General features: G+C 34.7%; 1 protein-coding gene across 1 annotated transcript in view; it reads right to left on the reverse strand.

Annotated features, from left to right (window-relative positions):
• LOC121387390 (kalirin-like) overlaps positions 1-25,905 on the reverse strand; it is a 270,398-nt gene that overhangs the window by 38,592 nt on the left and 205,901 nt on the right. Inside the window, exons 45-52 of the mRNA XM_041518493.1 lie at positions 22,676-22,745; positions 20,890-20,979; positions 20,073-20,165; positions 19,278-19,406; positions 17,586-17,780; positions 15,228-15,405; positions 12,510-12,555; positions 11,199-11,757 (exon numbers count right to left, since the gene is read on the reverse strand). Coding sequence (XP_041374427.1) covers positions 11,199-11,757; positions 12,510-12,555; positions 15,228-15,405; positions 17,586-17,780; positions 19,278-19,406; positions 20,073-20,165; positions 20,890-20,979; positions 22,676-22,745 — 1,360 coding nt within the window. The remainder of the gene's footprint in view (positions 1-11,198; positions 11,758-12,509; positions 12,556-15,227; positions 15,406-17,585; positions 17,781-19,277; positions 19,407-20,072; positions 20,166-20,889; positions 20,980-22,675; positions 22,746-25,905) is intronic.

The raw sequence follows: 25,905 nt of genomic DNA on the forward strand, positions 1-25,905 counted from the left end.
TTTGGTAATTGTGACTCGTAGTCAATAGAGGAGACCTGCAACATTTTCTCAATGCAGCAAGGGATCTTTTATATGCACTTTACCACAGACAGGAAAACACATCGCACGGCCTTTAACCAATTGTGGTGCACTGGTTGGAGGTTGTTTTGATGCCACATTTTATATGCCATAAAATGGCCAGCAAACATGAGGTGTTCAGCACTCTGGTCAACTGTTTCCATCTTGACAGTGAGTATAGGCCGATAACGCCGACACCATTCACGGTCTATCTGTCAAAATAACCTCACTCCAAATACAGCAATACCATCGACAGAGCAAAAAATATATGCTGCCTGAAATGTATTTTTCACATTTGAGGCAGAGCATGTTTTGGGTTTTTTTTTAAATGTCTGTTATGGAAAATGTATCGTTATAACTCCAAACGAAGCATTCTTCCAGTTCATTTTATGGGTGAGAAAACAGGGTGTAAAATTCTTATCCCCTTTGATTTCACTCTGGTAAATGACTTCTCTCAATTTCACTCTGAATGAAAAAGGGGCAGGACGTAGCTGAGTGGTAAAGCGCTCGCCTGATGTGCAGTCGGTCTGAGATCGATCCCCGTTGGTGTACTCATTGGGCTATTTCTCCTTCCAGCCAGTGCACCACGACTTTTATATGCTATGTGCTATCCTGTCTATGGGATGGCACATATAAAAGATCCCTTGCTACTAATGAGAAAATGTAGCAGGTTTCGTCTCTATGACTGTGTCAAAAAGACGATATGTTTGACATCCAATAGCCGATGATTAATGAATCAATGTGCTCTAGTGGTGTCATAAACCAAACAAACTGAATGAAAAAATATTATTTCCTTTGATTTCACTCAGGAAAAAATCTTATACCCTGGAATTAATTCTCAATCCACTTGAATTGTCTCAGGAAAGTGTCTACTATCCCTCGATTTAATTCAAGAATTCAGGGAAATATCTTATTTCCTTTGATTTCAGGAATAGCTCTGGCACTTGCCAAATTCACCAATTGCGAATTTCAAAAACAATTGGCAAATTTTATTTTAATTTGGCGAAATAATTACATGAAATAAATGATATTTTGTTAGATAATAATTGGGTTTCTGCAATTTTTGAAGTTTAGTAGATAATTGGTGAAATTTTCTGCTAACCCAGAGCTTGCCATGGATTTCATTCTGGGAAATAACTTATTAACCTCAATATATACTCTTGAATTCTTAATCCACTTAATTTTTCTCAGGACAGTGTCTACTATCTCTTGATTTGACTTGATTTAATTCAGGGAAATACATTTTATTTCCATAGATTTCACTCAAAAAAATATTTTATTCCCTGATTTTACTCAGGTGAACATATTATTCCCCTTGCTTTCACTTAGAGAAATTGTCTTAATCATCCTGACATATATAATATGTAAAATTATTTTATATCAACAGCACTACATGTACAAAGTACCATCATGTTACAATAAAGAACTGTGACATTTATACTTTCTTAGTGCAGTAGTGTACAATTTTTATGAGCAACACATCTCAGGCAAAATGTTAAGAAAACAAAACGCCGAAAAAGCAAGCGAAGTGCAGCAAACACAAACAAAAGCATGCCAAAGACAATATGCCATGCTTTCAAAACGAAGCCAAAGCAAATTAGTGCACAATGCCAGAAATGTTTTAGTAAAGGCAGCATCAATAAACTAAGCATGCTAACAAAATGCACATATCTGAAATATGATTTAAACATACGTACCTGCTTTATCTGAATAAAACTCCAGTTCATCGTTGTGGGGAAAAGGTTTCGTAGAGCGTTTTTATGCATTGCAGTAGTCTTGCCCATCTGCCAACCTTTTATTTATATATGCAAGCGCAAGCGCCATTCCCCTGTCTGTAGTGAATTCTTATATTTACTATATTTTAGCTATTATTTATAAGTTCTGAGAAACGAAAAATTAAATAATAAAAAAATAGCTGCACAAACCTAAATGTAAATCAAAATCTGGCATTATCGTATATGCAAGAAAAGTGTACTGTACATAATGTAGTTTTTTTCTTGATGAATGTGAGTATGAAGTTTGGATTTAATGTATCACTTACACACTTCCTAAAAATAAATAACACTCTGGCAAACACTTGGCAAATTCATTATATATGTATATTTTTTCTTTTAAGCTGGATATTTTAAATAGATATAACCTAACCTACAAATAACTTCAACTACAGTTAAATATACCATGGGAGGATATTGAACAAAGAACCTTTCAATTTTGTAGGATCTTGATATCATAAGTAGAGGGATATACTGCACATTTTTATTCCTTGCTTGTTTATTTGTTCGTTCGTAGTTTTGTTATTTATTAAAGAGCCAGCAGAGGGACAGTTTTCAGGTGGGGCTAAAATCCAAAATTGCAGAAGAATCCAGACCCTTTTTATCTTGGCTGAATTGTGGACAATATCTTTCATTGGCCTAGGATAATATATTATGTAATGTTCTGTATATCCCATTAATTTTTTTTTTTTTAATTCTACTAGTGAGTGGTGGAAACTGGTGAAATGTAAAAAAGATGAAATCTGGACGGGTCCTGGAAATTCTTCAAATCCTAGGTTAAAATCTGTGCCATCTGACACATTTTGGAGGAAAGGACGATTAAAATGTAAGGAAACACAATGTTCCATAAGAGGAAAACAGGTGATCCAAGGAGAATTCCCACCCCTGACCAGTTCTTTTTGTGTGCAAATATTGTATAGAACTTAAACCATGAATTAGTTGTTGATTTTTTGGTTCAACTGACTCTTTAACAGACGATACCAGCATTTGAAACCAGAAACATACATATACAATGTATCTTCACTTGTATTAAAGTTGTACTAGTTTGCAGCTGTGTTTATTTTGCATTAACTAAATATTTAAAAAAAAGAATAGGAAAAAACATAGATAAAAAATTTAATAATCATAATTTTAAAATTAATAAATAAATACATAAATAAATAATTTTAAAAGTAAAAAAAAAATTAAAAATTAAAAAAATTAATTGTCAACTTTACCACTTTAAGTGGAAGAAATACCAGCCTTTGATGACTCTTTCAAAATATATACAAATTATCACTAGACTACTAAATCACTTTGCTTTTCTTCGCAGCACAGCGCCATCTTGTGAAGAAAAACACCAGACGGAGACAGATTTTGATATGGTTCATATTTATTTTCAATAGGACATGGCAGCCAATGAGAATTGGCAAATATATGAAAGTTTTCAACATCATCCAATCAAAAACGATTGCAGGTTTTCTAGTATACATACACTGTACATTGTTCCATTATGCAAGATAACATATTAAGTAACTACCTACCACACAAAATATCTTCAGTCATTCTTCATGCAAATACAAAAAAAAAAGAAAAAAAAAAGTTTTTATAAATAAGATGTAACAAAATATGTTGTAAAACTGAGTCATATTCGCAAAGAAAAGTTGGCAATTACAAGAAATAAGGTACATAATTATGCATATACATGGCACAGGGGCAATGTAGAAGTCTTAAAAAAATAAATAAAAAAAACCCCACACATTAAAAAGAAAAAGCCTTTTTTTTTTTTATATACACATACATGATGCTGGAATCTACTTATACAGGTAAACAATATACAGATTTTTTTATAACTTGATCAATGATTTTTCTCATGATGAAGACCTCTACAAGTAATAACAACTTACCAAGAACAAAAAACATGGCCACAGAGTTGCACACTGTAATTAAACTACAGACCTTTCTGTGAACAAGCCTAGAATGGTGTCATTAAGTTTCTTTATCTTTTTTTACTTTTGTTTTGTTTTTTCTTTTTAAAAGGAGTTTGCATTAAACTAGTGTCTGCAATAATCAGAGGTGAAATTGGCTTATGAAAAATAAAAGACATAAATTGTAATACCGGTGGTTGGGTACTGAAATTGGCATTGAGGTTACACTATGACCTAAAATGGCGGCCCTTATTCAGAATGAATCAACCAAAACCATGTGGTAGTTTTGGACGGAGAATATGGAAAATTTTGGACAAACACAGAAACACTATACAGACAATTAAAAATCTGGAATTCTGGATAAATCTGGAACTCTTTCATCTGTGGATAATAATACTAAAAATAAAAGACAAACACAAAGTTTTGGAGGTGGTTTAGATTGATAAACGATGATGCAAGCTTCTACACATAATCTTGTCAAATGCAGACTTTGTATTAAACTACCAGTAAGTGTATTCTCTATCATGCACAAGCAGAGTGGTTTTAAGTTTTTGACATGTAAAGGAAAGGAATGTTTGTTTAATGACACCAAACACATTTTAAACTGCTGATATTTTCCGTCTAATGTGGTTGTTTAACAAATTAAAGGCGAGAATCTGTTTTGACTCACGTAAGGTTACAAAGTTTAATGCAAAAAAAAGGGGTTTGAATCAGCACTTAGTGAAGAAAAAAAATGAAGAAAAAAAAGAAAAGAAGAAAAAAGAAGAGGAAGAAGAAAAAGAAAGGAAGATGATTTAAAGAAGAAAAAAGGAAAAGAGAAAGATAGATGAAAAACAAAAGAAGAAAGAAAAAAGAAGAAAAAGAAGAAAAAGAAAATGTGTATTGTAAAATAATATGGCATATTTTGGATATTTATAGCTAACACACTAGGAATTTGAAGTAATGTAATAATAGTATAATTGGTTACAAATAGTATAAAATAATGTGCCATATTTTTTTGTATTTATAGCTAACAGGGTAGGAATTATATGTAGTACTAGTATAATGGATTACAAATGGTATAAAATAATGTGGTATACCAGAAACCCATGGCCAATCATTTCACAAATGATAAGTATAATGTGTATGATGTATATATATATATATATATACATTCACGTGAAACTTCAATACAAACAGGCCTTCCGTCGTTATTAACAAATCACCATTGAAAGTCTGTATTACAAAAATTGCCAACATTTATGCGAATATGACCTAGTTTTCGTTGTTTTCATATACATATAAGAAATATATAGCGACATGATAAAACTAAATACACTTTTAACAAGAGAAACAGTTTCAGTTCTTCACTGCTATGATAGTTTGCAATTTGAAGCAATTTAAAGGAAAAATAACATAAAACAATTTTTTTTTTAATTCAAAATAAAAAGCAACAACTGCCGACTTAATTCAAAGAAGTAAAAACAACAGCTTTTTTAGTGGAAATGTTCCTTATTATGGTAACCATAGCAACCATTTTCAAAATAATGTATTCTGTGACAAATGGTTCCATAGAAAAACATATACATTTGATTTTTCAACCCATAACTCCTACAACCTAAACCTACAGTTCTAACTTAGTAACCGTCCAATTTAAAAGAGGTTTACTATTACCAATGTACATTAAAATGCACAATGAATATTTTAAATATATAAATAATGTAGTCAATGTAACAAGAATTAATATGTAAATTAGCATAATTGTAGTCATAACAAGAATTAATATGTAAATTAGCATAATTGTAGTCATAACAATAATTATTATGTAAATCAGCTATGTATAGCTTTACAAATTAGCATACACAGTATAGTCCAACCTGTTCAAAGTGGCCACCTGTATAAAGCAGACACCTGTTTGAAGTGTCTGCTTGATACAGCTTTAACAACTGAAATATCTTCCCACTATGATTTACTTACAAAAATGTATCTTCACAGATGTAAAGTTTTCAGGTTTTTCTCCCCAATCATATTATATATTCAAGCTTTTTTTACACTTTCTATTTCAATTTATTTATTTTTTAACAGCAGCAAAAACCCCAAACATTTTTGGCTTGGACACATAGATGGACAATTTATAAATAACAAGGCAACAAAATAAAATATCCCATTAAAATACATATTAATTATTCTGAATGTAGTACAAAACCCTGTTTACTTGTGAAAAATGATTTTTTGTTTCTAAAGCTATATATCCATTTGATAATGAATTATGTTATAATATATATATTATGACAATAATACAAATAGGTATATATATGTACATGTAGTTATTTTATTTAACAAAAGTATACATGTAAGTTTTTTTCAAAATTTTAAATTGAGCCTTTGGTGCCGTCACTAGAAATTGATAGAACATACAGACATGTATGTATATATATATGTCTTACATGTACTACAGTTATTATAAACTTTAAATATAAATGCACTTGTATATAAGTAAAACTTATTTCATAACTTTGATACAAGTACATTGTTCATGTCGGTACAAATTGGCAAACGATTACAAAGACCTCCTATAGTACAATATTTGTGATAGTGGGTTTTTTTTTTCAATGAAAGATATTTGGCAATTAATTATGCCGTAATATTAATTAACATATCTGCTAGTCATGGCTTCTCCGCTAGTATTTTTACAAGTTATTTTATAAATAACGAAATGATTTGTACAGCTATAGATTCATAATATACAGAAAATGAAAACATTTCAAAACTGTGCAGCTCAGAAATAACAGAATTCGCAATGAAAAACAATGAGTTATAACTGTAAACAAATGTACTTTGTCACACATATACGTTTTCTACGTTTTCTGTATTATCAGTCAAATAAATAAATATATTTGTTGGTTGAATGTAACGGGGAAGAAGAATAGGTTTTATTTAACAATGCACTCAACACATTTTATTTACGGTTATATGGTGTTGGAAAATGTAACGGGGATGCGGAAAATTACCTGAACATAAAATCAACAAAATATGACATATAATTAGTACTTAAGAATGGCAACGAATCCAAATAAAACCCAAGGCTTTATAGCATGAAAAAATACTTGGCTTTTTTTAAAAATAGCAATATAGCAAAATAAAAGATCTGATTAAAATATCTATCAATTATTGGTACCCAAAACCATGTTAGCTTGTTAGAAATTAGTTTCTGATGTTAAAAAGTTGTAACAACTTCGTAATAAATTATGTTTGCTCAAATTTAATCAAATTCTTATTAACAGTACCCCTTAGTTTGTTTCATAAAGTCTGTAATTATTCCAGCTAACATGCCAGTACAGTGATAAACACCTGATTCTACAACTCTACAATATATGACATAACAAAAAAGTCAACAAATAACCAATAGTTGGTTTCCTAAAGTCTGTAATTATCTTAGAACTGTACAGTACGTGATATACCAATAAAACAAACTGGCAAGCCATAGTTGATTTCTTAATGTCAGTAATTAACCCAGCTAACATGCCAGTACAGTAATAATAAACACCGACTAGCTCCTAGAACTGTACAGTACATGACATAACAATAAAATCAACCAACCACCCATAATTGGGTTTCTTATAGTCAGTAATTACCCCCCACCGCTAACATGCCAGTATAATGATAATAATTACCCACCAGCTTCTAAAACTGCACAGTATGTGACATACCAATAAAATCAACTAGCCATCCATAGTTGATTTCTTAAAATCTGAACATTAAAGCTTCCAGAACCATCAATTGTTGGTACACCTTTTTTCTGGCACTGTACAATTTAAAAGCTGTCATCAACATTTTTTATTATATAATATTTGTAGAATTTTGTTTTATCATTTAAATTACAATATATATATATATATATATATATATATATATATATATATATATAACTCTTCAGTTTTCATTATGATCTTGTCCATCATTTCTAAACTGCACAGTGATTGGATTAACAAGTTGAGCAAACTGGGTAACGTAGCATTCCATTGGCTAACAAGCACATAAAGAAATAAATAAAACAAACATACATTACTCATAACAAGCTGTTACTGTGTACACCATTGCACTTGGAAATCAGTTCATGTATTATAACCAGCAGTATGACATAACCATGCCTACTTAAACAGTGCCAGTCATAATCTTTACCCCACCCTGCCACCACCCTTACATTTCCCTCCAATACGCATCAGAAGAGGCCAGCAATTGGGTGTGGGGTGGGTCAGTTATTCAGTTTTAGTGGGTGGGGGGGGGGGGGGGGGACGACATTCTGACCACCTCAGCTTCAGTTAAGAGGGAAGAACCCCTCCGCCACTCTGCCCCACTCCCCTTCTAATACTTATGTTTGTATCATGCACTTTATTTTGTGATAGTTTACCATCACAAAAATTTATATCTGTCCCCTTTTGATACATACATGTGTAAATAAGTAAACTGTTTAACGAACAGGTGCTTAAGCAAAACAAAATGTGTTTCAAATTTTAATATACCTTCCGGAGAAGCATGACTAAATACACCTAAAAAAACCCAGGAACAATGCGATAGCTCCTTTACCTTTTTTTTCTTTCTTATGACCAGCACTGTTTAAGCAGAACAATTCAATTGACATGGCACAATTAATCTAAATGAAATGCTTAAAAAATAATCTTTGGATAATTCGTGTCTGGTTTTGTAGTCGATCTGAATCCTATATACGTCACTGCAAATACGTAACATTGCCGCTACTGCCTACAGCCACTGATGCTAGTCTACATAAGACATATCAAGTTAATTTACTTTCGGGACTTTTACTTACACATACATAATGGCTAAGTTATATTTGCATTTAATAAAATTAGAATATCACTTGTAAAAATGTGTTTTATAAAAAAACCCTGAAAATATAAGAAACTATTTTTTTTTCCCATTAAAGTTAAAAGTTTATTTTGTTTAACAATACCACTAGAGCAGACTGATTAATTAATCAACAGCTATTGGATGCCAAACATTTCATCACTGTGCAAGTAGTCTTCGGAGGAAACCCGCTACATTTATTTTCATCAGTAGCAAGAGATTTTGTATGTATACTCTCCCATAGACAGGACAGAGCATACCATGACCATTGATGTACCAGCACTTTAAAGACAGTGCATCGTTTTGGTAAATATTGTAATCATACTGGTAACCTACTACACCTGGGTTAATAGAAACAGACAAGTTCAATGATCTAAGCAATAACCAGACAGAGATTGGGGGGTGGGGTGGGGGAGGACGGACCAGGGGACCCATCCCCCAAAACATATTCAGGGTCCCGTTTTCTTTTTCCTTAAGATGTCATTTTGAGGAGTTGGCCTATGTACCCTTTTTCTTTATTAGTCTCCCTCCACCCCTACCCCCACCCACTGCCTGCAAAATATTTCCTGATCTGCTCCTGAATAGCTCAAGGGTGGGAATTGGTGAACTGTAAAAAAGAGGAAATCTAGAGGGGTCCCAGAAATTCTTGAAATCCTAGGTTAAAATCTGTGCCATCTGACACATTTTGGAGGAAAGAACGATTAAAATGCGAGGAAATGTAATGTTACATGAGAGGAAAACAGCTAATCCGAGGAGAATTCCCACCCCTAATAGCTAGGCAGGTAGGTAGGTAGCTAGTTTTACGTGCTCGTATACCACTGTGGTTTCAAACACACCTATCCTGACTCCGACCTCCGATATGATCAGCCTTTAAAATGTAATGTTTGAAAAACAATACCTTGAAACATTCCAATAATTATCTGAAAATCTAAAAGTACATGTAATTGAGAATGTTTATCAACTTTCTAATCAATGTAAGAAACCATGCATGTTTTTTTGGTGTAAATTCAAAATACTACAGCTAAGTCCATAAACAAATGTAATTGCAATGTTCCCAAAAGACATGTAGCATTCATACATACAAAACAAAGGAGAAAATATTATATATATATATATATATATATATATTTTTTTTAATTAAAAAATATAAAACTGAAGTAAATAAATAAGAACGTAACAAAACAACAAAGGAATGATCTAGAGAATACATTTAGCAATATGTTTAATTTAGTTTTAAACTACAGAACAATTTTCTAATAAAAAATAATAATAAAAAAAAAAAATATATATATTGACTTAGTTTTAAATTTCCTTTTCTAAAAAATTACTATAAGCAGATCTATCCAATATCGTACAGCATTTTATTTTTTAGCACATTATTTGACGACTTCGTAATGCACCAAAAAACCATTCACAATAAAATTAGAACTAGTTAGAGATTAAAAAATAACATTCAGTTTACTGTTATAGAAAGCTTTTGAGTGAAGATTTGTCAAAGGCAGACAGAACTTCAATAAAATTTTGCACAATAATTTTACACATATATATTTTTGTAGAAAAATACTTTATTTATTTTTTAATATTTCAAAATGAGATTGCAGTAGAAAACCTTTGGAGAATTAGATATGTGCATTGCATTTTTTAATATATTCTTTTTGCTTATATATTAATTAGGGTTCAAGCATGCTGACATGGACATATTTCATCTATCTAGACTGTCGAGGACAGTGGTTAAAGGTGTACGTTTTCTTCTAATTACATTTCAGTTTCTTGCTTAAAATATTAATTTGTGTGTGCACGAAGCATAGCATTGTGCAATGTAAAATAGGGACTGGATATTAGGACTATTATAATTGTAAATACACAGCCCGTAATTTGAGGACTATTAAAACCCTAATCAAACACTCAACATGCAGTTTACATTCCCAGAGATGATGAAGATGATCAAATGATAAATATCTTCTTCTAATGGCTATGCAATCGACATTGTAGACAGAACTATATTCTAAATAAGATGAAAAAATAAATAATAAAAATAATAATCAATAGAAAAACAATGAAAGCCGTAGAAGTTTCTTCAGAGCTATGAAAGTTTTCTATGATAAACATTCTGACGACGAGATTAAGATTTAATCCAATCTGGATTAACACAACTGCAAGATGTCATCAATTAGAAAAAAAACACCCAAAAAGAGCGAGCACCGTCTTCTTGGTTTCCATGGCAACATGCAGTATTATGACTCTCTTTTGTTTGGCCTATCAAGACGTGTGTGTATATATGTGTGTGTGTCTTGTAGACTTCAAACGGATGTACTTACACACACATCGGAGGGCCAGGACTGGATATGGGGTGAGTTTGTCACCATTTAAAAAAAAAAAAAAAAAAAAAAAAAAAAAGAGAAAGAAGAAAACAGTATTTCCATTCGATCATGCCAGAGGAATCGGCAGCATGCAGCTATGTCCCACAGGATTTTGACCTGTCTGTCGCACCTGTCATGACGCACAGACAGACAGACGAACAAACACACACATCTACTAATAAAGGAAAAAAAAACAAAAAATCTCCCAGAATGCAACACAATCATCACCTATTGGAATTACTTGGCGGCTCACTTACCGGGTGCTGTTCTACCGACCCGGAGCCTTCAGGGGTGGCAACTCCAGAAGCCGAACTAGTTCTTAAACTACTGTCTTGCACGACGTCGGGCATCACGTATGCGTTTGCATAACTCTCGGGGCTTTTCGACCCCGACGCCGCCGCCCCCCCTGCGTTCGGGCTTTCATTTTTTGATTTCCTCAAAGTGTTGCGGAAGCCTTCGAATATCGTCTTTTTTGGCTTGGGCGAACCGGAGCCGACACTGACCCCGGTTCCTTCACCACCAGAGGAATTTGATTTTTTCGCACTATCACCAAGTTTCTGCTTCTCCGAATTGGGAAACTCTTTCGATGGCTCCAACGGCGAATTAGGGCATTGACCTTTGTCCGAGTCTTCCGCCCTCTCGGCGAGACTTTCCTGCACTGGGGCTGGAACCGATTTGCAACGTTCGTGTTTTTTGGCATCGTGTCGGTGTTTTGATTTTCCCTTTTCAACGGAATTGCCTCCTTTTGCGATTGGATGTGACTGTGTCTTTCGCAGCTGTGACTCTCTAGGTAAGCTTCCAAATTCCGGAGCAGACCTGTCGCGGATGAAAAAGTTAAAAGAATATAAACAATGAAAATATTCTAAACTTACAAATTCCAGAGCAGGGACCTAATTCACTAAACTCTCGCAACTTTGCGATATCACAGTACAATGCAAAAAGACTTGCAAAGAGGATGCAAATATTCTGAAAAGAATATTTACAACGTACGGTGAAATGTCTAATTTTTCTTATCAAAATAATTTTGGGAATATGCTATATGTTTATAACTCAACACATTTTATTTCTGGTTATATTGCGTCAGACATATGGTTAAGGACCACACAGATACTGAGAGAGGAAACCCGCTGTCGCCACTTCCTGGCTACTCTTGTCAATTAGCAGCAAGGGATCTTTTATATGCACCATCCTACAGACAGGGTGGTACATACCACGGCCTTTGATATGTCAGTCATGGTGCACTGGCTGCAATGAGAAATAGCCCAATGGGTCCACCGGCGGGGATCGATCCCATACCGACCATGCATCGAGCGAGAGCTTTACCACTGGGCTACGTGCTGCCTCTCCCAATAACGAATGACACTGTATCAGTTTCTGTAGATGTATCCCACTTCTGTCACCATTTCATCACATAAGACATGGCCGTCAGTAGTCATATATTTTCTCAAATAGTAAAGGTTTGTTTTATTTAATGAAAAAACCACTAGAGTACACTGATTTATTAATCATCGGCTTTCCGAGTAGTAAAACTCAGCCACGGTCAGAAAATTAACATCTATACTACTCACAATTCTTTGGTGAGCTCCTTCTGATATGCTATTGGTGACTGGAGGGCTGAAAGGAAAATACAATCAATGTTTTTTTCATATTAACCATAGAAGAGAAAAAAGCAAGCTTGTTCTACACATACTAGCGCTGTTTACTAAGTAGCTATAAGCAGGGTGTGAAAAATAGGACACTTGAGTTCCTTTGTATATAGAAAGCATAAGAGAAACCTGTAGACACCTCATAAGATACTTCTTTGTATTACACTGTAGTGGAAGAGATACCCACGTGATATTTATTATCTCTTCACATTGTGGAATATGCTTTTTGAGAGGTCATAACTTCTGTTATTATCCTTATGGTTCAACATAACAGAGTTAATAATAATCATACGAAGCACGCGTGTAATAACAAATGTAATGACATAATTTTGGGAAGCGACGTCATAACATAACGTTGCTTCTCCAGTCCTAGCTCAGACTATGCATTTGAAATATGACGTCATCTCCTTCTAGTTGTGACTGAAACATTTTGAGTTGGGTCTTGTTATTCATAAAGAAAACAACAATAATAATATGGATAATAATGAAATTATTACACTCGCGTGTGAGTCGTACTGATTTTATGAAACTCGTCTCAGGATTCATTTATTACCCTCGCTCTCACTCGGGCAATACAAAATCCTGACACTGGTTTTGTAAACTCAGTATAACACGCAAGCTCGTATAATAATCTCTATATCAGGTGTTCAACTGTGTCACACAGTACAACTGTGCATAGATCTTCATGCAAAAAGTGTGCACATAGTTCTTTCAATTCATATTTTTATATCAGAAAACTACTTGCTGTCAATTCTTATAATTAATGTTAGCAGCATAATTTAACAAAATATATATTGTAATAATTTTGTTTAGCCATGAATATGTTTATAATAGTGTTAGTGTAAACGTCATGATAGATGTGTGGCGTAGGAATGCAAAGTTTCATTGATAAATAAATAGCTAAATGAAAGTGACCACAATATGACATAATTTTTTCTCGGTCTTTAGTCTGTGCATTTTCATGTCTTGTTTAGTTATTTTGGAAGTCATTCTGTGCAAATTGATTTTCATTGATGTACGTATAATAAATAAAATACTATACTTGTTCCTGTGTGAGACCGTTTATATTACAACTTGTATGTTTTTAATTGTACATCACTCGCTTTTGCTTGTGATGTACAAATGAAAACACTTGTTATAATATAAATGGTCTTACCCATGAACTTGTTTGGTATTCTCTATATCAAGAAGGGTCTTCTTATGTGCATTTTTCTACATACATGTACAATTAATTAGTTTCCAAAAATCAACAGAGTTCATAATTTTCCTCCACAGAAATGAATATCAGCAATTTGTTGTAGTTTTACAATTTTACCTAAACGAGACAATGAAATGATACTATTTACCCACACCAAATCTTGAATACAGACTTTAACCTTCTGACTACTGCAGGCAAGATTATCTCGCCCGATGTCATGCCAGTCGACCTACTGTACACTGTAAACAGTGCATTCCTCAATTCATATTTCCCACCATTTTGTACATGGTACTCACCAGAAATAGAAATTTAATACAGGGAACAGTTTGCTTGACAGCATGCTAGCTTTTTGGCAATATTTTCATTTGACAACAATTGCGGCATGTCACGGTCATTTTCAGGGATCGATAGCTGATTGTGAGATATTGGGAATAATGGACATAAATACTGGACAGCTGGCCACAAATGCCTGTAAGTAAATGCGACTTAGTCCATTTTTTGCCTAATTTTAATCAACATTAACTGATCTAAAATATCGAAAAATTTAGAAAAACCAATTCAAATATGAACTTTATTTCATGTATTTATAAAATATTTAAGTGAATATATGTGAGTAAAAATTATAAACTTGTACCCTCTCAACGTGGTTTTTGTCAAAAATAAAATCCAGTAGTCCACAGGTTACGTTCTGTAAGCACAGACCATGTTAAAAAAAATAATTCTTAAAAGAAATTTGTCCAGCATATTAAAACTCCCAACTCTTTTCAGAATGGTACTTTATTAGATTCACCAGCCCCAAGTTCAACCAGCAACCGTTCCGCCAACATTCACAAACTATTTGATTGGTTCCCGAAGTGGTAATTCAGTTTACTGTGTAGTGTAAAATTCAGTTTCTTACACACCTGTTGGTGAGAACACCATACGTTATTTTTGATAACACATTATTGTTTACACATGTACGTGTGCTAACAATTTCAAGACATATGACTGGCTACTCCTAGGTGATGACCAGGTCACCAATGCCATACGTCCAATACAGCACGGTGTTATGTATAGTTAACCTGGCAATCATGTGTCTGTGAAAAGACTGTAAATAACTTTTAGCTGAAAAAGATGTTAAAAGTTTGTTTTAAATCTGGGTTTTTTAGGATATGTAAAAAATAGAAAAATACATTTGTGTCCGTTATATACCATTTATCTCACAACTCGTTTAAAAACGTATCAAACTCGCTTTCGCTCGTTAGATGTATTTTAAAACAACTCGTGAGATAAATGGTATCTAACGGCCACTCGTGTATTATTCTCTATCTATCAAATGTTAGCGGCAGGCAGTTGACTGAACTTACACCAGGTATCTGAGAATTAAAAAATTTGTACCCATTTGTTCATACACTCCGTACCACACCCCCTCCCTCCCATTCAGTAAGCTGTGTATGAAATACCTCTAAGAAAATTTCCCTGCATATCGAGAATGGACTTGATCTCGCGGATCCAAGTCTGTTTGACTTCTTCTGACGGTGCCAGGATGTGGAACTTCATGTCGGAGCCGGGCGTGCGGTCGATGAGAATGAACTTCAGTGGGTCCTCACTCACTGTCTCCACCATCGACATCTTGTTCACCTGGATCAGCAGAAGAAAGGAATGTGCGTTTAACGACACCTTAGCACATTGTTTAATCAGAAGTTATTAGGAAAGGAAAGAAATGTACCTATATTTGAATTAGAAAAACATTTCAAAATCCACAAGTTGATTTAAAAGTGCTCTTAATGTCTTTGAATATAAACTTTGGATTTAACAGGGTTCATAGCCTTAAAGACCAAACAAATACAAAATCAGTTCGTTTACGTTGCTGTCCATGGCAAACAATTTAGCTTTTTTACATGCATCATGACTGATTAAACCTTGTAAGTGGAAAATATCAAATGTATGCAGCTGTAAAAGATATCATCATTGCTTTGGCTGTGATTTCTGAGAATTTAAAGATTTTCAAAGACTTTTATTACAATTCAAAGACTTTCAAAGACTTTTATTACAATTCAAAGACTTTCAAAGACCTAACAATATTTGTTTTCGAATTCAAAGACTTTTAAGGAATTTAAAGACCGCTACGAACCGTGTTTAAACACCTCTACACTCTGAACATGTACATAATTTAAAGACCGCTACGAACCGTGTTTAAACACCTCTACACTCTGAACATGTACATAATTTAAAGACCGCTACGAACCGTGTTTAAACACCTCTACACTTTGAACATCTGTTTAAACACCTCTACACTCTGAACATGTACATAATTTAAACACCGCTACGAACCCTGTTTAAACACCTCTACACTCTGAACATGTACATAATTTAAACACCGCTACGACCCCTGTTTAAACACCTCTACACTCTGAACAGGTACATAATTTAAACACCGCTACGACCCCTGTTTAAACACCTCTACACTCTGAACATGTACATAATTTAAACACCGCTACGAACCCTGTTTAAACACCTCTACACTCTGAACATGTACATAATTTAAACACCGCTACGAACCCTGTTTAAACACCTCTACACTCTGAACATGTACATAATTTAAACACCGCTACGAACCCTGTTTTAACACCTCTACACTCTGAACATGTACATAATTTAAACACCGCTACGAACCCTGTTTAAACACCTCTACACTCTGAACAGGTACATAATTTAAACACCGCTACGAACCCTGTTTAAACACCTCTACACTCTGAACATGTACATAATTTAAACACCGCTACGAACCCTGTTTAAACACCTCTACACTCTGAACAGGTACATAATTTAAACACCGCTACGAACCCTGTTTTAACACCTCTACACTCTGAACATGTACATAATTTAAACACCGCTACGAACCCTGTTTAAACACCTCTACACTCTGAACATGTACATAATTTAAACACCGCTACGAACCCTGTTTAAACACCTCTACACTCTGAACATGTACATAATTTAAACACCGCTACGAACACCTCTACACTTTGAACATGTACAAAATTTAAAGACCGCTACGAACCCTGTTTAAACACCTCTACACTTTGAACATGTACATAATTTAAAGACCGCTACGAACCCTGTTTAAACACCTCTACACTTTGAACATGTACATAATTTCAATTTAAACCGTAACCAGGTTTAACTTCAAAACAAAATACTCCTAACACCATTTTAAACCAGGCCAAACTACGTTTTATATCTCCTATATTCCAGTGCCATAACTCTTTCAAAAATAGGCAAATCGCCATTAAAGTCAAACATGACCTATAACTCTAGATGTTAAAGCTATACACACAGAATTTCAGTTTATTATCATGAGGCATTGTTATAAAAACCAGGGCATAATATTTCACGACAACCATTGTTCTGTTTGCGTGTTGGTTAAGCAACTTTAAAATCACGAGAACCGCTAATCGGTTATGTTGTGAACAATTACATTCTAAAATTAAAAGTATCATATATCAGTAATGAAAGTGAAAATCAATTGTTTTTAAATACATTTGAGCCGCCAATGTAGCACAGAACCGTAGTTCAAGTGTTTTAGGATTAGGTAGGCCTAACTCGTCGGTTACGAGAACTATATTCATGTAACCGCACAATCGGTTACCTAAGTAAAACTCACGTAAACTGAAATTCCAGTCACCTAAGATTTTGAAATATTGTCCCCTGAAAAGTCTGAAAAATGATATGCAGGACAGATGGATGGACACAAAACCTCTAACCTCCTCCAGCTGGACCAGCAGGAGACTGAAAATATCTCAACACGGTTCAAATACCTTGACACTGTTTTTGAAAACATAATTTGCATTGGAGAAATCTCCTTTCTTCTTCTCCGTCATTTCGCTGAAGATAATGATCTGTTCGAAGAGAAACACCCGCCGTTCTTTGAACTTCTGCGGGCATCCCGCCGTCACTTCAGCCACAAGGACAGTGTCTTGTAAGAGTAGCTTCCCTTGAGCAGTTATTTTGCCCTATTTAAGAAAGAAAGAAAAAAACCAGGGAGTAAAGTAAGAGTTTGAAATAAAACAAATAAAGGTAATGCTATTTTTCCTAAATAACTTAGGAGCACTAATACAATAGCAAAGTTTTAAAAGACTGAGCCTTGTTGCCACTGTAAAGTGTTTTCAACAAATCCCTTTTAACCTATTGACTATTGGATTAATATTTTGGGGAACATTTTTTTTTGAGTGGGTACAAGTTTATATAAATTATAGCTTTTACTCACATATTTTCATTTAAATTTGTCATAAATATATAAAATAATGTTCATATGTCAAAGGGCAAGTATTTTACAAATATGTAAAATGATGTTCATATGTTAGAGGAAGTATTTTATAAATACGTAAAATATTGTTTGTATGTCAAATAAATACATAAAATAATGTACATATGTTAAAGGGTAAGTATTATTTCCATGGGTTTCTTCATTTTTATTATTATTAAAAAAAAATTAACTGTAGTTAATGGTGTTTAAATTATGCAATAAATAAAATTGCATATTCAGTGTTTTGGCTTGTTGGGCGAGATATCTCGCTTACAGTTGTCAGAATTTTGATGACTAAAATTAGATATTAAACAGTGTTCAAGATTAAATTTTTTGGCCAGTATCCCAGTTGTATACTAATATTTCAAAATCTGGTATCCCACCTGAGAATTTAGTATTATATGGCATCCCGGTGGGATACTGGGTTCTTGAAGTCTGGTATCCAAAATTAAATTCTGGTATCCCCGGGATATCGGGATACCGTTAATCTCGAACACTGTTCAATACATTTTCTTATATAGGATATCGGTGACTTTATATACAAAGTGTCTCTGGTTGTTCTAATATATATATGTACAAAAATATTGAGGTAAGATCCGGTCTGGGCTATTACAAACATTAGGACAGCAAGAAACACACAAGAAATTACTGGCACATGTATTCTACACTTTTGTTGTGTTTAGAAGCAATTTGGAAAGAAAACGGACCACTTGTTATATGACATACTGAACTAATCTTTATTGTAAGATATTGAAGGGATATAACTCTGTACAGATAGCTATAACTCTTGTTATAACCCGTGTCAATAGTATGCTGCATGTCGTTTACAGCCGATAGAAAGGAAACCTGGTGATATGACATCAGATCACAGATATAATTAAAGAGGAAACCTGGTGATATGACGTCGGATCACAGAGGTAATTAGAGAGGAAACCTGGTGATATGACGTCGGATCACAGAGGTAATTAGAGAGGAAACCTGGTGATATGACGTCGGGTCACAGAGGTAATTAGAGAGGAAACCTGGTGATATGACATCAGATCACAGAGATAATTAGAGAGGAAACCTGGTGATATGACATCGGGTCACAGAGGTAATTAGAGAGGAAACCTGGTGATCTGACGTCGGGTCACAGAGGTAATTAGAGAGGAAACCTGCCGATATACTGTAGATATTGGCTGGACAAAGGCGGATGCCGACTTACGTTGAATCCCTGGAGCCGGCCGACCTGCATCATGTCATTGGCTGCCTTCGGCACGACACACATCACACGTAGAGCCTTCTTCAGGTCCGTCGTGTCCAGACCCGCCCGATCTGTGTACTTCAAGATATCCTGCAAAAACACAAGCAATTGGAAATGTGTCTGTTTTGGGTCCCCTACCCCCCAAGACACACTGTGTTCCAATCAAAGTCTGGATTTCTACATTAATTAATTCATTTGTAACTTTTTAAAAATTAATTATTAGTAGATAGGTAGGAACGGTTTAAAATGCTTACATCCAATTAAGGTTTAAACATGCTTCTTGTGGATAGTCAGATAAGTTTCTACTTATTTATCTGTAGAGAGAGGAGGGGAAGGGAAGGAGTGAAGTGAAGGAGTGAGAGGAGGAGGGAACGAAGGAGGCAGGGAGAGAGAAGGGGAGGGAGGTAAGGAGGGAGGGACAGAGAGAGAGAGAGACTGTGAGACTGAGATAGAAATACAGACCGTTAGAGAAAAATGGGATCAAATACATTTTCTTTTTCTTTGAAAACCATTAAAAATATACATATTTCAATGAGAACTCAATATTTAAGTTAAGTTTCATAAAGATTTACTATAAATAATGTTTAAGAATCCTCCTACTTTGATGAATTAATATGAATATTAAGCTAAGTTTATTATCCTATATTATCTTTATTAGAAGCTAATTTTCATAAAGCTTCATTACTAATAATGTTTAGGAATCCTCGTATTTTGATAAAATATGAATAACAAGCTATGTTTATTATCCTCTATTACCTTCAGTATAAGCTGATACTTCATGATTCTTTGCACTGGTTTAATGAGCAAATCTGGCAGAGTTAACTTATGACCCAGCTTCTGACGAATTTCCTTCAAAGACAAAAATCAAATATGCAAATCAAGTTTACCACAATTTCGAAATCATCATAATTATGAGGCATGTGTATTTTTTCTATCAACTTTAGTAAACCAACACCACTGCAAGGATGTGATATCCAATTAAAAATAAAAACTGAAATGATCTTCTTAAAGCTGAAGGCTCTACACTATACCTAAATAAAAGTAATATTTCAACATTTCAGATCAAACCCAATCTAATTTGAGAAAATAATTTTATTGCACAGATCAGAAATCAGACAAAAAAAGAAAGGAAAAAAAAAAGAAGAAATATTATATCCTTGATTTAACTGACTCCATATAATAAAAGCTAAATATTAAAACTCTTTTTTGCAAAAGTGTGAATAATCTTTTTAACGTGGAATAAAATGAGTTCAACACTGGCAATAAAAAAAAAATGGCTACAGCAAAAAATATTATGTGGATAAATAGTCTCCATGGCATTTTCCAAACCAGTTTTGCAGTTAATGTGTAAGAAACCAGTTTAATTTGTCAGTATTACAACAACAAAAAAATTAATTAAGAAACATTATGTAGAAAATTGGAAAGTTCCATGGCAGTATAAATGCTGTAGAAAATGAAAACATCACAGCAATCTCTACGCCATTGCCGATTGCCGCGGTTAATTGTCAGAGTTGGTGTTTTTATTGTCAGTCCAAGTGCAATAATAAAATCTTACTCTGCAAATGATACTCACCTCAAAAATTGTATCCTGATACTCTGCTACAATGTATTCCGACTTTGGTTTATTTTCACAATATTTTACATACATATACAGTCTTCGTTCCTGAAAAAAACAAAAAAAACAAACATACAGTTAAACTATCACGATTTTGAAAGTACCAAAAATTTTGTTTTGTTTAACGACACCACTAGAGCACAGAGTATTAGAGAGGAAACCTGCTGCATTTTTCCATTAGTAGCAAGGGATCTTTTATATGCAACATCCCAGACAGGACAGTACATACCACAATGTTCTGGATGAAACAAGAAATAGCCCAATGGGCCCACCGACGAGAATCGATCCCAAACCGACCGCTCTTTGAAGAAAGTCGTATCTCAATCTACAAGTGAAATGCAATCCAGTCGCTACACGTGCAGTAATTAGAGGCAGTGTATTGGCAAGTTTACAACAGGTATGGCCAATAAATAGTGTGATTGCAACATGCCAAACTTAACTGGGGTTGGTTTGCTTCTTTATATTACATACCTGGCACTGAAACTGAGGATTTGTTCAGAGGATTCTGGCAGTATTGTAAAAAACAATGTAATTTAGATACTTTAGGAGTCCATGTTGTTATCTTACATTTCTGACCCACAATCCGAGATTTGCAGTAGCATAGAACACTGCTGAATTCACAGCCTGGATATATCAAATATTTTTATGTCAAGGGCTATTCGATAATTATCACAATGGGTTGGGGGTGGGGGTACCGAGGGTAATAGCAGGGTGGTAAGCCATGTTATTACATCCATCACCATTATTTTTTAAAAACCATGCAAAAAGATTAACAGAGCCACAAGAAATAAATTAACAATTACAGTGCATAAAACTAAGTAATACATAATGATTAAGCAGGTTTATGTTCCTGGATATACATTACAATTTACCGTTATTATCAGTTTGTTTTCTTTAATGACACCACTACAGCACATTGATGTTAAACATATGGGAGTTCTGATATACAGTCAGGAAACCTACTACATTTTTCCATTAGCAGCAAGGAAACTTTAATATATATATATCATTCCACAGACATGATAGCACATACAACAGACTTTAATATATCAGTCATGGTGTACTGCAGGGACTTAGCTTCTATATACGCAGGTACACAGCTGCGTACCACCTGAGATTACAAATAATTTTTTTAATTACAATACATGCTGTAAATGCATGTATGCTCTGTTTTATTCCATCGCCGAAAAGTCTGCGTACCATCTGAAAATCCCAAGCTAGGCCCCTATACTGGCCAGAACGAGAAACAGCCCAATGGATCCACTGATGGGGATCGATCTCAGACTGACCATTCATCAAACGAGTACTTTACCATTGGGCTATGATGCATTACAAAAACACATAAACATGAAACCAAAAAAAACTCATAACCGATACTTTTTAACGGCCAAAATATTGAGGTTAACTTAGGTTCAGCCAAAATATTGAGGTTAACTTAAAATACCGAGGTTAACTTAGGTTCAGCCAAAATACTGAGGTTAACTTAGGTTCAGCCAAAATACTGAGGTTAACTTAGGTTCAGCCAAAATATTGAGGTTAACTTAGGTTACGGTAATAAATAAGTACAGATTTAATAAAATTTCAGATATTTTGTAAATACTAGAACATGATCCGACCTCACCCCCCCCATAAGAACTTTTCTCACCAAAGTCTAGATGCCCTCTTCCCCAGCGCAATCTCTTGCACATGTTCTAGTATAACAAACTGCAGTTAATCTGAATATTAACAATAATTTTGTGCTTACGTATCGGACAAAGATTCCACCGAGTCTTTCTGGTTCATCTACAACCGTTTCAATCTCAGCTTCAAAGGTTCTGAAAACAAAGAAAATATATCAATGTTAGTCTGTCAGTAATAACAGGCCATAGGATTCCAAATTTCATGGGAAACACCTATTCGGTTCGGTGTCCTGTGATCATGGGAACCCATAGGAAACTGGGTTTTTTTTAAAATAATTGTGTGTATTATACATTTTTTTTTTTTTTCGTTGGATAGTCGTGCTCGACATAATAATCATGGGGAACAAAATTTTGGCTGCATGATTTTACTGACATGCTACTGACACAACACCAGAAACAATCGTTTCAGAGAAATCTGAGGGCCTATAATAAAGATGGCCTAACCATGACGCCACCGATGCCGGTCTGTAGTGTGGAACAAGTACAAGTAAAAGTGTCAATTTCTAATACTACTGATTGATGGTTTTGGTTGCAGAAACTTTCTGTCATTAAGTGTTCCCTTGTTTCAATCAGTATATTAATCAAACTGTTTCTGTTTATGGTCTTTGTTTTGTTTAACACCACCACTAGAGCACATTGATTAATTAATCATTAGCTATTGGATGTCAAACATTTGGTAATTCTGACTCCTAGTCATCAGAGGAAACCAGATACATTTTTTCTATTGACAGCAAGGGATCTTTTATATGCACATTCCCGCAGACATAAAGGCACAGACCAGGGCCTTTGACCAGTTGTGGTGCACTGGTTGCAACAAGAAAAACTCAATCAGTTGAATGGTTTGATCCTGTGACGCAAGCACCACAGGTTATGGAGGCCAAAGAACCACAGGCGTAAATATTTCCTTACACAAGAAGAGACGAATTTACAGTCTCTTCTTCTTCTTCTTTTTTTGACTTATACACATGTAACTACATTTGTTTACCTTGCTTAAACACCTGCATTTAAGAAAAATAGGCTTTGTAAATTCGGCCCTAAATAGCTTATAAATAACAACATTTAAGAATAGAAGGCAAGGATAAAAAAAAAAAAAAATAGACAAAGTCTGCTAATCTTGAAAAATAAATGTACCAATAAAACTGTCCAAAGTAATGGGTTCCCCCACAATCAAAACTGAATTCAGAATGCTTCCTGCTGATTTATACGCTCGCCACCCTCTGTACAGAAGCACTGCATTTACAATGAGCGTACAAAGTAATTTTGTTCCTTTGCAAGCATTTACAATGTGCATGAGTTTACAAAGTAATTTTGTTCCTTCTCACACTTTACAATGTGTACAAGTTTACAAAGTAATTTTGTTCCTTCTCACACTTTACAATGTGTACAAGTTTACAAAGTAATTTTGTTCCTTTGCAAGCATTTACAATGTGTACAAGTTTACAAAGTAATTTTGTTCCTTCTCACACTGTACAATGTGTACAAGTTTACAAAGTAATTTTGTTCCTTCTCACACTTTACAATGTGTACAAGTTTACAAAGTAATGGGTTCACCCACGAACAAAACTATGTCAAACATTTGGTATTTCTGATATGCAGTCATCAGAGGAAAGCCGCTACATTTTCTCTAATGCAGCAAGGGATCTTTTATATGTACTTTCCCACAGACAGGATAGCACATATCACGACCTTTGATCAGTTGTGGTGCACTGGTTGGAATGAGAAAAACTCCAATCAGTTGAATGGATCCACTGAGGTGGTTGAATCCTGTGGCGCAAGCACCTCAAGCGAGCAGTCAAACGACTGAACTAAATACAGCCCTCTGTAGAAATAAGTGCAGGAAACCATAGGATGAATTGGAATAACCTAGCACATTATTTAGTTAAAACGTCTATTTTATTTTTATTGATACTTACTCTTTGTGCCAGTCGTATATCTGGTGAATATTTCCAAACACTGACACCCCAGCACATTGTTTAACCAGACATCCGAAGTTTAGGTGATACTTACTCTTTGTGCCAGTCGTATATCTGGTGAATATTTCCAAACACTGACACCCCAGCACATTGTTTAACCAGACATCCGAAGTTTAGGTGATACTTACTCTTTGTGCCAGTCGTATATCTGGTGAATATTTCCAAACACTGACACCCCAGCACATTGTTTAACCAGACATCCGAAGTTTAGGTGATACTTACTCTTTGTGCCAGTCGTATATCTGGTGAATATTTCCAAACACTGACACCCCAGCACATTGTTTAACCAGACATCCGAAGTTTAGGTGATACTTACTCTTTGTGCCAGTCGTATATCTGGTGAATATTTCCAAACACTGACACCCCAGCACATTGTTTAACCAGACATCCGAAGTTTAGGTGATACTTACTCTTTGTGCCAGTCGTATATCTGGTGAATATTTCCAAACACTGACACCCCAGCACATTGTTTAACCAGACATCCGAAGTTTAGGTGATACTTACTCTTTGTGCCAGTCGTATATCTGGTGAATATTTCCAAACACTGACATCCCAGCACATTGTTTAACCAGACATCCGAAGTTTAGGTGATACTTACTCTTTGTGCCAGTCGTATATCTGGTGAATATTTCCAAACACTGACACCCCAGCACATTGTTTAACCAGACATCTGAAGTTTAGGTGATACTTACTCTTTGTGCCAGTCGTATATCTGGTGAATATTTCCAAACACTGACACCCCAGCACATTGTTTAACCAGACATCCGAAGTTTAGGTGATACTTACTCTTTGTGCCAGTCGTATATCTGGTGAATATTTCCGAACACAGACACCCCAGCACATTGTTTAACCAGACATCCGAAGTTTAGGTGATACTTACTCTTTGTGCCAGTCGTATATCTGGTGAATATTTCCGAACACTGACATCCCAGCACATTGTTTAACCAGACATCCGAAGTTTAGGTGATACTTACTCTTTGTGCCAGTCGTATATCTGGTGAATATTTCCGAACACTGACATCCCAGCACATTGTTTAACCAGACATCCGAAGTTTAGGTGATACTTACTCTTTGTGCCAGTCGTATATCTGGTGAATATTTCCGAACACTGACATCCCAGCACATTGTTTAACCAGACATCCGAAGTTTAGGTGATACTTACTCTTTGTGCCAGTCGTATATCTGGTGAATATTTCCGAACACTGACACCCCAGCACATTGTTTAACCAGACATCTGAAGTTTAGGTGATACTTACTCTTTGTGCCAGTCGTATATCTGGTGAATATTTCCGAACACTGACACCCCAGCACATTGTTTAACC

This window comes from Gigantopelta aegis, chromosome 13 (genome assembly GCF_016097555.1).
Source record: "Gigantopelta aegis isolate Gae_Host chromosome 13, Gae_host_genome, whole genome shotgun sequence".
Classification (NCBI taxonomy): domain Eukaryota; kingdom Metazoa; phylum Mollusca; class Gastropoda; order Neomphalida; family Peltospiridae; genus Gigantopelta; species Gigantopelta aegis.